Consider the following 19,263-nt stretch of genomic DNA (forward strand, 5'->3'; position numbering starts at 1 on the left):
TTTAACCCACTCTGTGGTAAAGGCGAGCGCTGTTTGAACCCATTGTGGTACGCTTATGCGTTAATGCCCTCTTCAGAAGTATCTTTTCTTGTTTCCCTAACTATCCATAGCCCTATCCTTTTCCTAATTTCCTTCACTTTCTCTCAGCTAGATGATGAAACAGACTTACATTATGATGATGGCACAAATGTCCAAAATGGAGGATAGCGTGCCTCTGGTGCCAGCCTTCTGATACCTGATACGGGTTTTTCTTATATCTATCACTTTGCATGTCACACTTTCGGGAGCCCCCTTCATCCCCCTATGAGCATGACGTACTTTGTGAATGCCCACATCTCATCGGTCTCATTGATCTCATCTTCATCAACCATGGGGCAATAGCAGGAAAAAAGCGATGATAGGCTTGACAAGACTCAACCGAGACGAAATACTTTATTACTGGCTGAGACGGAGGTAGGCTTAGTTATGTTGGCGCTGAGAAATCACTGGGAATGTGTTTTAGTTTGTGTATCTTTGATAACTTATGACATGAGACATGCGACAGTGTTGTAAAGTGAAACGGCGTATTGCAGCTCCGAATATGGCGTTGTATGGACTGTGTAACCAGCCTCCGTAACTTACAAACGCAAACGAAATCCGTTCTCTGTAAAACTCTGATAATTTTGGTGGCCCTCTATGGTCACGAAGCATGTTTTCTCTTTCTCATATCTGCAGAAATGAAGTTTTTATTCAAGCTTTACTCCTGGACAAATGTGACATGCTAAAATTATATTCATCTAGATAGCAATTGAAATAAAATTTCTTCAAACAGTGTTAGGGGCTGTCCATTAATTACGTAAGGGAATTTTTCGACACCCCCTCCCTCCCTTGTAAGATTTTTTGTATGACAACCCAAATTCTTTTATATGGCGCGTAAGATCGTAGGATTTCTTAAACCCCCCCTCCCCCCATAAACCCTTACGTAATTAATGGACAGCCCCTTAGTATGCACAAGCAAGATTAATATTTGATGCAGAATCTTCTCCAAAGCAAAGATCTCCATCTGCATTTTCGGAAGAACGTATATTCCCACTTCACCGGATGGTACTTCCGTCTTTGCCCTCGCAGCCAAAATGTGTGTCCCTTTATCCATCGCCTACATTTTCTCCGAATCCAACTGTGTAAACCCCGAAAGAAGCTCCTCCATCTTCGCAGAAGAACCATCCACGACCGTCTCCAGATCTGGAGCAAGCAAATGCATCAACCGTGTTTCGCTTCGAGTGATTTTAATGAAAATTTAATTGATGACGAATTCCGTCGTCGCCGGAGTAGACCGTAGGGAATCAACTTCGCTGCGCTAGAATACACGAGAGGTTCTTGAACCTCTTAATTACAGGTTAATTTCGAACAGTCTGGAGACATCTAGAAATATGAAGACTGCGCTGCTACTGTTGGATCTTAAAGTACCACTTACCATTTCTTCTGTTTGCTATTTTAAAGGGCTGCGACATCAGATGTTCGAAAAATTTCAACGTGGTGGATGCCAGGTCAAAAGGTCGTGAAAGAAGATTAAACTCAAATGGAAAGTGCTTTGTCTAGTCTCTTTAAATAACAAAAAAAAACGTAATCGCGTAGCATCGAAGGTGAATCTATAGTCGGAAAAGCTTCGGTGATTGGGTGTGAAACTGTGAAGAAAACAAACATCTCCGTACCGATGGTGCTTGGTGAGTGAGAAGAAAAAAATCCGTCTGTTTGTGAAAAAAAAAACCGGGCGCTAAGTGCCGGCAGACTCCTGCCGCGGCCCTCCAACGGAGAAAGTGCGCCACTTTCTCGCAATCGATAGCAAAAGTGTGATATGAGAACGCCGTCTCCACGGAACAGCTGATGAACCCCACGGAACACCGAACGATTGGGGCCCTCTTCCTCATGCTTCTGGCACTGACGACAACGAGGGTCTCTTCCAACAACGCCGTCAAAACAGGGATAGCACCTGCCGCCAATGGTAAGTGTTCACTTTCGACTGTTCTTGGGGCAACGCATGGGTAGCGAAAGAAAAGATTAAATCAGTGAATTCAGAAATAAGCCATTTTCTCTTTTCTTACATCCATTCAGACTAGAATATCATGCAAGATAATCTGAAAGTCTTATAAGTATACTAATATTTTAAAAGGCTTTAATAATTACCGACTTAAATGATATGGTTTGTTCTTATTCATGTGGGTAATTGGATCCAATAATCGCACTATTCACGAAAACTGAATACGAGCATAAACATGTTCAGGATTACATACGAGAGAACACAAACGAAAGATATGCGGTCTCAGTTGTATTTGTTTTATTGTGTTAGTTTCACTCAAGGAAAGTGTTTAACATGGATGTAAATATTGGAAAGAAATAAATAGGACACTTGCTGGCTTTGTTTAGTGTGCCCAACAGACCCATTTGGTTTTACTGGGAAACGCACTGTAACATGTTACATATAGCTTCTGTCATACATAGACATATTTAGCCATGGTAAAATCTTATGTTTATCTGAGCCAATGGTATTAGACAAATTCCACGCACTTCTACATCATGGCTTATGAACTTCATGGAATGATATTGAAATCTTTAAATTCTGAAACAAAGCTAATTACCATCATCGGGGTAACATTGATCAAAATTTTCGATCTTACTGGATCAATTCCCATGTTAAAGCAAACGTTTCACGCTAAATATTTTTAAAACAAGTAAAAATATTTGGCGAGAGTGTACGAGCACCTTAAAACTCTTTTTTCCTCTGTTGAAATCACTCAGAGATTCTTCATAAACTAAGTAAACCTGTTGAAGGAGGAAATGAGACTACATCAGTGTGATGCTTCATATAATATTTCAATATTGTATAAGTAAGAAGAAAAACCGTTCCTTTGAATTCCACTAAGAATTTGCATCCTTTGACAGATACGTATTTCGACCTCAACTGTAAGGTCGTCTTCAGTGTCTTGTACTTGACTCGACTTATGTTAAAATTGAAAGCTTATATGAAATCTCAACTTGGCGAAAACCAGCTTTGATCATGATATCATCTGTTATCATCAATTTGTATCATTTTTTGTTTGTTTTTGAATTGTGCTGTTCAGTGAGTATACTTAGTAAGTTTGCGTCCACTACCAGGGGGCTCTATAGAGCTTTTTGGCGTGGGAAATAGTGGCGGGTACATTGAAAAAAAAATAATAAAAAAAAATATCGTTCAGAAGATTTTTCAAAGCAATTATGGCAGACGTCTCTGGAGGAATACCGAGAGAATTCCCTACAGGAGTACTGGAAAAATCGACAGGAATACCTGACGGATAACAGAAGAAATTCCGGGAGGAATTCCAAGAGGAATCCTTGCAACAATATCAGTGAGAATCTTTTAAGGAATACCAGCAGGAATTCAAGCACTTATGCCTAGAAGAATTCCTATTAGATTCTCTGAATATATCTTGGCAGAAATCTTTAAAATAATACCAGGAATACGAAAAGGAACCCCAGCAGCAATCTCTGAAGAAACGACGGCCAGAATTCCTGAAACAATCCTTTCAGGATTTTCTAAAGCAATCGTGGCAGAAATCCCTGAAGTTTTTCTTGAAGGAATCCCGTTAAAAAACCTGATGTAATCTTTGGAGGAATTATGCCAGATATCGCATCTGGAAGTAGAGCCGGAATTTAGGAACTTCGGAAGCAAATCCCTGAAAAACACGGAAATTTTTTTGGAAGAAATATCAGAAATTGGCCCAGGATTTCCTGAAGAAATTTCGACAGAAATCTATATTCTGTCATATTTATTTTCTGGAGGAATCCCTCGAGAAATCACAGTAGGAATGTTTGCAGGAATTCTAGCACAAATCCCTGAAGGAATGCCGAGTTGAATATCTAAAAGAATTCTTTCAGGATTTTCTATAGCAATCCTTGCAGAAATCCCTGAAGATATCTCAGGAGCAATTTTTGTATGAATTGCGGAAGGAACATCTGAAGGAATCCCGTGAGCAGTGAAGAGAATTGTCAGACAAAAGAGGCACAAAACAAGCAACAAAGAAGGCGCAGCGATTACTCTTTATCCCTACTGGTAACAGATAATGACATGATCTCGGATATTTTTGTTGCAGACAAAACGGAACCTGAATTTGTTGCGTACTTTTCAACTCGTGAATAATCAACTATTACTAACCCAAATCGATTTTTTTTATAATACATCTTCAGCAGCGTTGCAGTGTTTACCGACTCAAAGTTACCGCTCGAAAATCACAATGCAAGTCTTAAAAATCTCTGAACTCGTGGTGCACGATCTTTGTCCTATTCTGTTCAAGTTGGGACAAACGTACCGTCGATGGGGGTGACAATGGGTCTGGGGGGTGAGATTGGGTCAAAACGGAGAAACATAAAATTTGAAATAGTTTATCAACTATCGCTAATTTATTTTGAAAACTTTATATTATTTCAAAGAGGAGATATTTTTACACGTCATAATGCAGAATAAGATGTTTAGCAATAACCGTTTTTTGTTAAATTTGTGGCTAAACTCATATGATGAAACTACTAGTAAATCATCCTGAAAAAATTTCTCCTCCGTAATGTTTCACACAAGTACCTAACCATACATTTTCTTATAAGTGGTTAGCTGTAGGTATTGCCTAGTTGATGCAACGAAAAAAGTGGGCTGTCATTGCTCTTTTTATTTAAAAAATGAATATGTTCGACCCTATGTCTAAATATTAGGAATGGGGGTGAGATTGGGTCAAGCAAGTTATTGAGTGCACATAACCGTAACTAAAAATTCAACGTGTTATTCAGTTCCCATATGACGTTAGAGTGGTGCAATGTTTACGGTATCTTCATAAAAGCACTTTTTTTCGAAAATATTTCAAAGAAGTGTCAAGCGAGTGTGTTCACACGTTTAGTGCCTAATATCCTTTATAACAATAAACCCATGCGTTTGGACAGCTCATTCTCTAATCATCAGCTAATCTTCAGTGTACTGCAATATCGTAAGCTCACAAAATAGACTTAATAGCGTTGATCTTCTCCATTCATTTTTGATATTTTAAGGAAATATCGTGAAACTACCAGACCCTTATATAAGGGTCGTGAGTTCAAATCTCACCTGAGCTGTGGATTTTTCTCAATTTAACCAATAATTGACCCATCTGTACATATGTACGTTGAGTTATTTGAAATTCATAATTGACCATGGTATTACCGAAAATCTGCCCTTTGAGTGATACGAGATTGCTTATTAAATATTTGACTTGAGCTTTATGAATTAAGAGTGTCATATATGAATCATATAAGAATTCATGAAAATACTATAGAACGAAAAATAAGTCTACCGTTGAACTAGGACTCATACAAAATTAATTAAAAAATCCGTTAAAATGTTATTGCGGGAGAGGGTCTTATACACAGAAAAAATATTCATGTAAAATTCAGCGAGAAATAATGCACATAAAGGGAATGCTAGAGTTAGTGCATATTTACATGACATATCATGTAAAATTACGTTACAATCGTGTAAATTTCCGCTAATAGTCACGTAACCGGTTAGAGTCCATGATGGTTTACGCGATGGTTAGCGGAAATTTACACGATGGTAATGTAATTTTACATGATATCTCATGTAAAAATGCACTAACTCTAGCATTCCCTTTATGTGCATGATTTCTAGCTGAATTTTAATTACATATTTTTTTCTGTGTAATGTGAAATGCTGTGCAACATAATATTGGAACGACCCTCTATCTTGAGATGGAGTAATTTGCTTTGGCAATACCGAGGCCAATGATCATGTACATAAGAGTTCATAACGGAGGGTTTGGTTGAACATTTCTTATGCAGTATACTAAAAATATCATGTTTCTTTTTCAATCAATCTTTCAATGCGCCCCTCGCTCATTGTAATCCCCCCTCTCCTCATGGAGGTTGAAATTTTAAATGAGGATGATTGTGGTAGTTAAAAATGGCGATACAACATACACACGGTATTTTTTGAAATTTCAACGATTTTTTTGGTTGTATTACCCCTTTTAGGTGGATTAATCATCTCTTAAAATTATCTAAGTTTTTATTCGTCATGGTAACGTTGTATTTTAAGTAGGTTTACTAGATATGATCATTAAAATTAACTTATATTCTCAGATAGGTGATTTCGAATACTTTGACCCATTCTCACCCCCTCTAAGGGGTGAGATTGGGTCAATTTTCAATCATTTGTAGTTTAGTAAGCAATTCATATAATGTGATACTTTCTTGCCAAACTATCATTACCACATAGAAGAGTATACATACCAAATAAAAAGTTATTCCGACTTCAATTGCATTTGTTATTTAACAAACAATCTTTGAGTATCCTTTTTTGACCCATTCTCACCCCCAACGACGGTATGTCGCATTGGGTAGAATGTCGCAACAAATTCAGGTTGCGACATTGTCGTTATTGTTGCGCGATGGTTGAATTTTGATTCACTGCCCGTGAGTAATCCTGGGAAGATTCGAGAGAAGAATGCCTGAAGAAATCCCAGAAAGAATTCCTGAAGGTATTTCGAGAAAATCTCATTCCAACTAATTTCATGTCATTTCTCCATCCAGGGGCTGTTCATAAACCACGTAGACCAAATTTTGGTCATCTCAGACCCCCCCCTCCCCCCTCGTAGACTTTCGTCCATACAAAAATTTTAAAATTTGTATGGAGCGTAGACTTTGACCAGACCCCCCCCCTCCCCCCAAAAAGTCTACGTGGTTTATGAACGGCCCCCCAACTCTCTACCCTAACCCTCTTCCCTCTACCTCCTGCCCTCTATCTCAACTCACTATCCTACGCTCTATCTTAACCCTCAATACCACCATTTGCCTTACCCTCTACCCTAACTCTCTACCGTAACCATCATTCTACCCTCTATCCTAACCTTCCACACTATTCTCAACTCTAAAGGGTGTCCACGATAAAATTGGCACACAGAAAATATTGTATAACTTTTAATTGCGTTCACCAAAATAGATAATTTTTTGACCATGAATAGCATGTTATGTGTAAAATTTTCATTAAAATCGGTTGAGTATTGGCGGAGATATCGTTGAAACAAGGGAATTGCCACTTGAGAATGTTTGCACAACATTTTGGAAAATATCAATTTTTTGCCGTTACAACTCTGGCGCCAAAAATACTGAACCGATTTCAATGAAAATTTTTATGTACGTAAAGTATATATGTAGAAGTAATTTGTCAAAATTTCATTCAATTTGATCATACCGTTAAAAAGTTATAGCCATATATGTCGCACTATCTCACAATAAGCAGATGCGGTTTTTGGTATAGTGAAATTCAAACTGCTCTTATTTTGAAATACTCAACGAAAATGGCTGAAATCTTCACTGTAAACAGTTTAACACAACAATTTTACACTGTCAAAGTTTCATAAAAATCGGGACAGTGTTATCAGTTCTACAGTCAAAATAGTGCACGCGGAACTAAAAATGGTCAAAAAGTACCTAAAATTTACCTTGTAGCGATTTGAGCTTTGGATAGAAAAAGTACTGAACCGATTTCGATCAAATTTTTACCACTTAATTGATACTATGTTAAGAATATCGAGTGAAATTTTCAAACGTTTTGATGAGGTAACAAAAAAGTTATAGCCCAATCATTTTTTTTTTCAAATGGGCGCCCAAGTTTTCTAAAATCTCATTTTATGATATCGACAATATCTGCGACAATACTCAACCGATTTTAATGAAAATTGTATGGTATTAGCTACACATAATATACTATTCATGGTCAAAAAATTAGCTATTTTGGCGAACGCAATCAATAGTTATACAATATTTTCTGTGTGCCAATTTCATCGTGGACACCCTTTACCGTCTACTCCAGTGGTGCCAAGCTTGAAACATACAACGGGATTTACGCCTCAGCCGCGGGCCGCTGAATTAAAATAATCATTTCAACAAAAAGAAACCTTAATTAACTCTCACACTTATTAGGCGCCATTCACAAATTACTTAACACTCTAGGATGAGGGGAAGTATGGCCGTAACGCTTGGCCAATACAAATAAAAAAATAAGATTTTCATACAAAAAAGCATTACGGAGGCGGAGGGGGTCAAAAACGACTATTTTAGCGTTGAAATGTAACGATGCCTTGAGAGTGCTACAAGCTTTTCACAGATTCAATTTTAAACGAAAATCATAGATTTGCGGAAATTCTAGACACTTCACTTCAATACTTCTGCCTCAAAGAACTCAGTTTGGTCATTGAAAAGAAAAGACGCGGACACCGTCTTCAGCCAAAGGCTGCACAGACTGAATGAAACTTAACACTAGACAAAGGACACACAGAGCATGCACCAGTGGATACGGAGAAGAAACTATTCTCACGAAAAGTTTCATCGCCCGGAGCGGGAATCGAACCCTCACCCCACAGCATGGTGCGATCAGAAGCTTGGTGACCCTAACCGCACGGCTACGAGGCTCCACAAATGCATGTATTGCTAATATCATAAAATTTTCATTAAAATCGGTTGAGTATTGGCGGAGATATCGTTGAAACAAGGGAATTGCCACTTGAGAATCTTGTGCAAACAAACATTTTGGAAAATATCACTTTTTTGCCGTTTCAACTCTGGCGCCAACATTACTGAACCGATTTCAATGAAAATTTTTATGTACGTAAAGTATGTATGTAGAAGTAATTTGTCAAAATTTCATTCAATTTGATCATACCGTTAAAAAGTTATAGCCATATATGTCGCACTATCTCACAATAAGCAGATGTGGTTTTTGGTATAGTGAAATTCAAACTGCTCTTACTTTAAAGTACTCAACGAAAATGGCTGAAATCTTCACTGTAAACAGTTTAACACAACAATTTTTCACTGTCAAAGTTTCATAAAAATCGGGACAGTGTTACCATAGACTAATTTCAAGACCTCGATGTACCAAAGAAAACGATCAAATTTTCGGTGTCCAGCCCGGTACCCAATAAATATTCATAACCGTGTATTTTTTTCCGTGTAAATTGCCTTTTGTGTAAATTTTATTTAGCGTGTTACACTGATCTGACAGCTCTGACAGTAAGGGACTAAACATAAATTACGTAAAGTGAGTACCGAGGATTGTTCACAATCTGCGAACTTGACTGCGGAAAAAATTGCGACCATGACGCCGTTGGTGTTAGCAGTTCTACAGTCAAAATAGTGCACGCGGAACTAAAAATGGTCAAAAAGCACCTAAAATTTACCTTGAAGCAATTTGAGCTTTGGATATTTACTAGAAAAAGTACTGAACCGATTTCGATCAAATTTTTACCACTTAATTGATACTATGTTAAGAATTTCGAGTGAAACTTTCATACGTTTTGATGAGGTAACAAAAAAGTTATAGCCAAATCATTTTTTTTTTTTTCAAATGGGAGCCCAAGTTTTCTGAAATCTCATTTTATGATATCGACAATATCTGCGCCAATACTCAACCAATTTTAATGAAAATTATATGGTATTAGCTACACATAATATACTTTTTTTATCTGTATTAACGGGATTTTTAGCCCTAGGCTAGTTCATCTGTTCATCTCGGGACCAACACTTTACTTCCCTTCCGAAGGAAGAGCTCACATTTTGCGAGTTTGTCACACTTATTAGGCGCCATTCACAAATTACTTAACACTCTAGGATGAGGGGAAGTATGGCCGTAACGCTTGGCCAAAACAAATAAAAAAAATAAGATATTCATACAAAAAAGCGTTACGGAGGGGGAGGGGGTCAAAAATGACTATTTTAGCGTTGAAATGTAACGATGCCTTGAGAGTGCTACAAGCTTTTCACAGATTCAATTTTAAACGAAAATCATAGATTTGCGGAAATTCTAGACACTTTTCACTTCAATACTTCTGCCTCAAAAAACTCAGTTTGGTCATTGAAAAGAAAAGACGCGGACACCGTCTTCAGCCAAAGGCTGCACAGACTGAATGAAACTTAACACTAGACAAAGGACACACAGAGCATGCACCAGTGGATACGGAGAAGAAACTATTCTCACGAAAAGTTTCATCGCCCGGAGCGGGAATCGAACCCTCACCCCGCAGCATGGTGCGATTAGAAGCTTGATGACCCTAACCGAACGGCTACGAGGCTCCACACGTGATAGACATAACTATTTGCTACCTAGCTACGTTATCTGCCAAACATTTTCAAAATAAGGAGTGTATCGGAAAGTAGTTGAAAATGTTCAGAATGCTCTATCTCGAAGCTGGGTTGGTCTTTTCATTTCGGTTCTTCTATGAAATCTTCACAATATAGTTAAATTTAGAATACCTTGGAAAAATTTGGAAAATGTTTAGTATTATTGAAAATATGGTTAAATGAATACACCTCACAAAATAAAAATCTGCACAAAATGCAATTTTGTTAAGATTTTTCAACATTTCAAAAATCTGTAGCGAGTAAAATTTGTACGATAAAAAATGTGGAAAATATTGATGCTTGTTAACAGTTATGTACACATAACATATCATTCAACACCGACTTTCAAAATTCATATTTTCGAAAGAAAAATCTCCTATATCTACAAAATGGTCCACTCCAAAAAATGTCTATTTTTTGGTCAAACTTCGAAGTTCTGCTTTTAATATCTTAAAAGTTATGAAATTATTTTTTTTTGCCCTAACTTACTCGTCCATAAATTAAAAAACATACCCTATTTAAAAAAATGCCAATATTTCATTTTATGTATTTTTTATTTACGTAAACATGATTTTGAGGAGCATAGAAAAGGGGGGTCCCTCAAAAATGGCCTTTTTTCATTTTTAAGAATTGCGCTTAAATGCAGTGGAGATTTTTCTTGTAAAAAATAATTTGCCTTTTTCATGAGGATTCTTTAGGTTATTATATTTGCACAAAAAAGTTAATAATTTTCGAACATTATCGAACTTTTTTCGCAATTTCAATTTTTTAGAAGGTGTGCAAAAATTTAAAAACATGCGTTCAGTAATCTAGGTTAAAAACCCAGTTAAAAGAACATTTTGAGAAAATCATAAAAGTCATTTCTTTTTTCAAGGATTTATACAGTATCCCCAAAAATAAAATTACTTAAAAGTTGTACTAAACTATTTTTGAGGCTATTTTAAACATTTTCAACTACTTTACGATACACTCCTTATAGCATCAAACTACAGAAGAAGCCAATATTTAATATATTGTCGGTGCAAATTTCGTATTACAAACAAAATTGATCAAAATGTTTGTTTATACTTGTTACTTCCCACTAATTGCAAAATTTTTTGACTTAGCTATAGACAGTATTAACTCTTCTAAATGAATATTTGGACGTCCTTTCTTTAAAACTTTCTAATATTATCTCAGTAAGACCGAAAGCTTCAAAAAAAATAGTTAAAACAACCTTAATTATACCCAGTAAATTTAAACTTGGCATTTTTTTTTAATTTCTTCTTGAATCATAGAAAAATATAAAAAATAATTGATATTGTCATTTTTAATCAATTTTATCAAAAATGGAAAACAAATCTTCTGAAAGTATTGAGCCAGTGCTCATTATTTTAAACGTTATTTTTTATTCTTGAGCACTCTGCGGGCCGTATTCCATAGCTTCGAAGGCCGCAAGCGGCCCGTGGGCCGCAGTTTGAGCACCACTGCTCTACTCTATTTGAGTTGTAATTTAAAAATGGCGGCGCAGCCGAAAAAAATTTTCTGAAATCGTTTTATACTGAAAATGTGTTCCTCAAATTGTGGCTCTTGGGGATTGTTGGCCCTAAAAAAAATGGAAAAGGGGTTTAACGAATGTCTTGCTAAATCCCTTTGTTTTCCAAACCACTCCCAGAGAAAACTAAAATTCTTAATTGGATTTTTAAATGAAAAAAAATGTATTGATTTTTTAGTTTTATACGAAAGAACACCATTTCCTGAGCCACTATGATTTTTTGAATCATATTCATTTTTGACATGATTAATTAGAAAAAAAAAGCTTTTCACGAAGCAAGTAGTTCATGCTAGAAATTTGAATACTTTGGATGCCATTTCTCAAAATATTAGGCGTCCAATGTATATTTCAGTCAGAATGCAGTCTATAGAAGATATTTGCAGCTATTAGAAGACGTGATAATTGTTAACACTTTCATTGAAGCAAATGAAACTATTTAAAGTATCCTCAGTCTAACAAAACTAATCAATTTTAACTCGGAGATCAATTTGTCCCCAGTTCAGGTACCTGACATTATGTCCAAAAACGAATTTAGTGTTGTGTTTTCCTTTAAGTTACAGACAAAATAATTGAAAGGGGTTAAGTGAGGCTTCGTGGCCGTACGGCTAGTGTCACCAAGCATTTAGTTGCATCGTGCTGGGGAGTGCGGGTTGGATTCCCGCCTCAGCTGTCAGCTGTTTTCGCCTGTGCCTCTGGGTGTCTGTTGTCTAATGCCGTGCTTCCTTCAAAGAGCAAATAGCTCACTGGTAGCATTGGAAGTGTCCCTATCTATATGAGGCTACCCAGTCTTTCCTACTTTTATCCCCTATTAAGATATTTATCAATGGCAGCCAATTAAACGCCCCATAATAAATTCAAAAGTTTCCATAAATAAATCGAAAATTGCCAATAAATAAATAGGGGTGGAAGCAATAATAAACTATAAAAGTTCCATAAACAAATCAAAAAGCGCATAAATAAATCAAAACTTCCCATAAATAATTGATTTTCGTGCAATAAAAAATGCCAGAATTTCCACAAATAAATCAACAATTGCAATAAAAAACTACATTTTTTCCAACAAAAAATTTCGAACATACTTCATCACAGAACTATTATGCTAGAAAGACTGAAACTATGTGTGCAATTTAACAGACAATCGCTTGCTGTCCGAACTCGCTAACGCTCGTCGGACTTTAAAAAGGGATAACATCTCTGTTCGCATTCTACCGGGCAAATTCTTGGATCTGTGGATTTCCTAGATCCGAATCGACGCAGTTACGGCGCGTCGGATTTCGGAAACTTCGGCGGCCTTCTGCCGCCTCAGTTCCTCAATCCTCTATGCGGCTTCGCCGCATGGCTCGGCCGAAACTTTTACTTTACAGATTGTTTCGTTTATATTGCTAAATTTTCAATTGCTTTTTTGATGTTTTTCAATTGAGAATTTTTGAATTATTTATGGAAAATTTAAACTTATCTGGTGGAAAAAATGTAGTTATTTATTGAAATTTTTGAATTATTTGTGGAAATTCCGACATTTTTTATTGCTCGAAAATCAATTATTTATGGGAAATTTTGATTTATTTATGCACTTTTTGATTTGTTTATGGAAATTTTATAGTTTATTATTGCTCCCACCCTTACTTCTTTATTGGCAATTTCTGATTTTGGTATGGAAAATGATGAATTTTCTATGAGTCGTTTATATTTTAGCCATTTATCAATCCCACCAGAATCGTATAACGGTTTCCCTTCTACCACATCACAAGCCGATGATATCTCACTATTCAACATTGTTTCTCCCCACCTTGTCTCAAAATCAAGAAGAAAAACTACCTTTTCATCGCCGTCATTCATCTCGCTAATTCACACGATACAAATCTCGAAACATACGCTCGACATTGTGGCGAAACCATTCCTTTCCAACCAGCAAGCGGTAGGTCTGCATAGCTAAACGATATCCCGGATGGGGGAGGACAGGCTGCACGACGCTATGCTCCGTTTGTCGGCGTATTATGCGCAAAACAAAAGCCTTTACCACCGCCACCGCCACGATTGCCGAATTAATCGTACAAACAACTTTGTTGAAACTCTCACGAACGAAAACTGCCATTCATCTTCCGGTTGCTGTTGGGGAGGGAGGTCGATTCTTTCACTGCGGTAGTTAGGGGTGATGTTGGAGGTGGTAATTGGATAAGCCACTACACTGCCGCCATGCCGTGTGTACTCCGAATGCTTCCGACAAAATTCCCTTTTCACAGCTGCTAAAATCATTACTGCTGGTATGGTACATACCACACAGTTCTCTGGTGTTCCGGTTTGCATGCTGAACCACCGACACGCCACCACCGACACGGGAAAGGCTTATTCATGGCTTTGATTATCTTTTATCACTCTCCATAAATCTCTAATGAGTTTTCATAATTTGTTGTGACTAGGACTGGAATGGGAGGAGGATCAAAATTTGAATGTCTCGCTGGAGTTTATGGTGCGACTAGGATCTTTTGGCTCAACTTGGTGGTATGGGGAACCCGTAGGAAATCAATTTGTTGACTTTGGTGGGTTTAGGGAATGCCACATTAGTAGTCACTTGGTACGTATGCCAGTGAAGGACAATAAAAACTGTCCATTGGCAATGACAGCTATCATGTAATAACTGTGAAAATATTTAAAGAACATATTTAAAGAAGTTGAGAATCAGGTTCTATCTCAATTGGGACGTAACACCATAAAGTAACAATGGAAGAAGAATATGTGTGTTAGAACAACTGACGGTGCCACCACTTGCTCAATGTATGTATGCATTTACAGTACTTGCCGAAATAGAGAACGCATTGGCTTATATTTAATCTCGCATCAAATGGTATGCCTGTAAGCCTTTGACTTACCAAACATCTCACTAAGTAAGTAGGATCGTGAATTAAACATGTATTTGCTCTCTAACACCGACTATTGGTAGAATTAGTTAAAATTTATTAATTAAAATCAATTAATCGATCCATCACCAGCAGCGTCCTCCACTAGCTCGCTACGCACCACATTTTCTTGTACCGGTCGGATGGCTCTCGACAACCAGTGCTATCCGACATCCTAATGCTGTGACCCGCCCACCGTAGCATCCAGATTTTCGCGGTGTGGACGATGGTTGGCTCTCCCAGTAGCTGATATAGCTCGTGGTTCATTCGCCTTCTCCAAGTCCCGTTTTCCATCTGCACTCCGCCTTAGATGGTGCGCAGCACCTTCCGTTCGAAAACTCCAAGGGCGTGTTGGTAATCTGCACATATAGGTCATTTCATGCCCATAGATGACTACCAGTCTAATCAGCTTCTTGTAGATGGTTAACTTCGTGTGACGGCGAACTTGGTTCGATCGTAAAGTTTTAAGGAGTCCAAAGTAAGCTCGATTTCCTGCCACAATGTGTCTCTGAATTTCTCTGCTGATGTCGTTGATGGCGGTCACTAGTGCACACGTTGACCGAGTGGTCAATGGGAATTGTCATCCGACATAGAAGCCGACTCACTTTTTCATAGTTAAAACTACAACTCTCTCTTTATTCAAATTTTAAGCCTTAAATATAATTACAAATTTTTGGTCATTTTTCTCCCCCCACTTAACTTAACTTAAGCGCCTAGCGTAACATTCTCCGCTCTCGCTATCTTTACTAAAGTACCAACATTCTAGTACTTCGAAACGTGAAATTAAAGCGCGAGAGAGATAGCTCGCGTCTCTTACTTAGTATCTAATTGGAAGCGGCTAGAATGCTTCCTTGTATGAGTCACATGTTTTATTATTTTATACTCCGGTAGTTATGCATTCTTTTTAGCTTACCGTATGCCACCGAAAACAGGTAGAGACCTGCTGAAGCAAACAAGGTCACCCGCTGACCAACTACCGCGTATGATTTGTTTATTTCGTTTTCGCGCATGTCACATATGATGATGCAATAAATTAAATGTACCGTATGTAGGTAGCCACCATCCTAGTTTGAGTCTTGCTCATGATGATGCAAATGATCCATTAATGAAAGCAAATATCTAATGCAGAATGAATGATTAATTAATCAATTAGGCTATGGTTGGTTCACTAGTGTGCCCAAGTACGCGAATGCATCAACCGCCTCGATTTCATCACTGTCAACAGAAATTCGGGGTGGCGGGCGCGATGATTTCTTCCTGGAGCCCTTTGCTATCATGTACTTTGTCTTCGACACATTAATGACTAATCCGATTCACCAGGCTTCATTCTTTAGTCTGATGTACGTTTCCGCCATCGTTTCAAATTTGTGAGATATAATATCAATATCATCAGCGAAACCAAGCAGCTGAACGGACTTCGTGAGAATCGTCACACTTGTGTTTATCCCTGCTCTCCTTATTACACCCTCTAACGCAATGTTGAACAGCACCTTGCCGTAACCCTCTGTGAGATTTGAAGGGACTCGAGAGTGTCCCTGATACTCGAACTACGCACATCACTGGTCTGGTCTCGATCGATTGTATCATACGTCGATTTGGAATCGATGAACAAGTGATGCGTGGGCACGTTGTATTCGCGACATTTCGGCAACATCTGGCGGATGGTGAACATCTGTCCGTTGACGCGCGTTCACCCATGAATCATGCCTGATATTGCCCCACGAACTCCCTTGCAATCGGCGATAGACGGCGGCATTATATTTCATAGAGTATCTTGTAGGCAGCGCTCAGTAGTGTGATCACGCGATAGTTCCCGCAGTCCAACTTGTCGCCCTTTTTGTAGATGGGACACACGATACCTTCCATCCATTCCTCCGGTAATACTTCCTCCTCCCAAATCTTGGTAATGACCCAATGTAGTGCTCTCACCAGTGCTTCTCCACCGTACTTTAGAAGCTCGCTTGGCAGTTGATCTGCTCCAGCGACTTTGTTGCTTTTCAACCGGCTCATTCCAAGTTGGAGTCGTCGTCAGAAGTAAACGTATTTTTAAGCGCTTTTTTGCACACATCGCGCGCGATCGGTAAAAATGCAGTGCAGTGTAAAAGCTTGTGGCATAAGCGACGACCGCTTCCTATGGAAGTGCGAATTCTGTTTTATATGCTATCACGCGGCGTGTATCGGGGTGCAACGACCCCAGGAGAACTTTATCACGTCGTATATGGTTCCCCTGTGCGCCGACTGCCAGCATAATTTGAAAACTGGCATTGATCCCCCAAGGTGCTACACCAGCAGCAGAAGTTAATCTAAACAATCAGTGCACAAGCTGATGCGAACCTCCGGGTAGCTGCTGATTTAAAGAGATTAAGTGCGGTTGGCGAACTGTTTGATAATATTGAGCTGCAGCTCAAAGAAACAGTTGCTAGCATAAATCAAGACCAACAATTGAAAAGGCCACATCAACATTGCGTAAACAAACACGTTTCTGTCGACTTAGGGCCTTCTGGGATCCACCCACGCATTTCACTACCATTAACAGAAACCTTATACGCTTTCTGTTAGTGGTGGTGAGGTGTGTGGGTGGAGTTCAAAAGGCCTCAAGTCGACAGAAACATGTTTGTTTACAAAATGTTGATGCGGCCTTTTCAATTGTTGGTCTTAAAATGAAAGTATGACGTCCAGCCTAACGAATGCTGCATCGGCATTATCGCGCAAAATTGAAGACAGCTATACAGTACAGCAGTGGCGTAGCTAGGAATTTGGGGGCCCGGTGCGGAAGCAAATTGGTAGGCCCCCATGAAAATTACATAATACTAGCTGTACCCGGCAAACTTTGTCTTGCCTACTGCGTTTTTTGACGTTTCAAGTCCCTAGCCAAGCGCTTAAGTCCCCGTTCAAAATGTATGAAAACCCGATTTTCAAAAACTCTCATTTTTTCCATGTTTTTTGCCTCATAAACCTTCCTTGGGTGAAAACTAACAGAACAAAACAAAGACGATCAAAATTGGACCTTCCGTTCGCAAGTTATGCGCGGTCCCACGTATGCCACTGCATTTTTATATATAGAGATGTACATATTTTACAATGATAAATCTATACATTTAACTGTCGAATAATCTCACTGTTATATTTTGTACAAAACTTTGAAAAAATCTCGCTTTTTGTACTCAGTATTCTGGCAGTGATGGCCAACGGAAGGTTAAAAATTATCAATCTTATCTTATTTTCTGTTTTCCTTTATGATTTTTTTTCGGGAGCGCGAGATTTTTTTATAAATATTATGCTGAAAATTTTTAAACAATTTATTTAGAAATTGCACCAAATAATCATTTATAAATGCTTTCAAAGATTGCTTTACTTTTTTCTTTAAGAAATTTTTCTTGAAGAATAATATGTATTCAAGAAACTTTTAAGTTGTAAATGCAAGGTTATCATTCAGTATTCCTCAAAAAGCACTCCTTCAGGAATGATATTATTATAATTAGCCTTATTAATGAGGCTTTCAATTCCTTGGCTGGTTCACCTCAGACATGCAGGAATGTTTTCAATATACTACAGAGTAACTCAAAAGATTCTTGCAAAGGCTTCATCAAGTATTTCTCGAAATATTAGTTCAAGAATCTATCAATTATATTCTGAGGATTCATCTAGAAGATCATCTAAAGAATTCTTTCAAAACTTCAGAAAAAAAATACTACAAAAAATCATCAATGATTCATTTAGAACCAGATGTTCTTCCAAGAAATTACATCGAGATTCCCTCAGAGGAAGAGAAGCCCTTCTAGGGTTTCTTTAAACATTCTTCCGTTTCTTTCTGGGAATCCTCTTAATATTCATTTGGTGATTTTCCATACATTCTTCAAGTCTTTCTCAATTCTTCCCTCAAATAACTCTTTTAGATATTTCTCCAATAATTAAACTTGGAATTTCCTCAAGCATTCATCACTTATCTTAGTGTCCTTTTAAAGATTTCTTAAGAATTACTTCCTAAGATAACTTCAGAAATCCCACCAAAAATTCCCTTTTCCAAAAAAAAAAACTTCAAGGATTCTTCAAGAAGTTTCTCTAAGGTTTTACTAAGAGATTCATCATAGGATCCTCCTCTCCTCTTCTTGGCGTAACGTCCTCACTGGGACAAAGCCTGCTTCTCAGCTTAGTGTTCTATGAGCACTTCCACAGTTATTAACTGAGAGCTTCCTCTGCCAATGACCATTTTGCATGTGTATATCGTGTGGCAGGCACGAAGATACTCTATGCCCAAGGAAGTCAAGGAAATTTCCTTTACGAAAAGATCCTGGACCGACCGGGAATCGAACCCATCACCCTCAGCATGGTCATGCTGAATACCCGTGCGTTTACCGCCTCGGCTATATGGGCCCATAGGATTTCTCCATTAATTAAACAAAATCTCCAAGGATTACTACTGAAGAAATTGAATTAATTAAATTAAATTAATTAAATTAAATTTTTAGATGGACTTCTGTAGGAGTTCTGTAGGAATTCTTTCGAAAAATCCTTCTGGACTTCTTCTAACGAATTTTTCAATATCCATCAACTCTGGGAGTTTCCTCAAGAGTTCCTTTAGGAATTTTTGCTAGTATTCCTCTGGTCACTTTTCAAAAAAAAATCTATTTCTCCAGAATTTATGATTGATTCCTCCAGAATTAT

At 37.9% G+C, this 19,263-nt stretch overlaps 1 protein-coding gene across 1 annotated transcript in view; it reads left to right on the top strand.

Annotated features, from left to right (window-relative positions):
* LOC115264937 (lachesin-like) overlaps positions 1–19,263 on the top strand; it is a 378,560-nt gene that overhangs the window by 24,504 nt on the left and 334,793 nt on the right. The window contains exon 2 of the mRNA XM_029869087.2: positions 1,480–1,981. Within this exon, the coding sequence (XP_029724947.1) occupies positions 1,864–1,981 (118 nt within the window). The 5' untranslated portion in view covers positions 1,480–1,863. The remainder of the gene's footprint in view (positions 1–1,479; positions 1,982–19,263) is intronic.

The sequence above is a fragment of the Aedes albopictus genome, chromosome 2 (assembly GCF_035046485.1).
Source record: "Aedes albopictus strain Foshan chromosome 2, AalbF5, whole genome shotgun sequence".
NCBI lineage: Eukaryota > Metazoa > Arthropoda > Insecta > Diptera > Culicidae > Aedes > Aedes albopictus.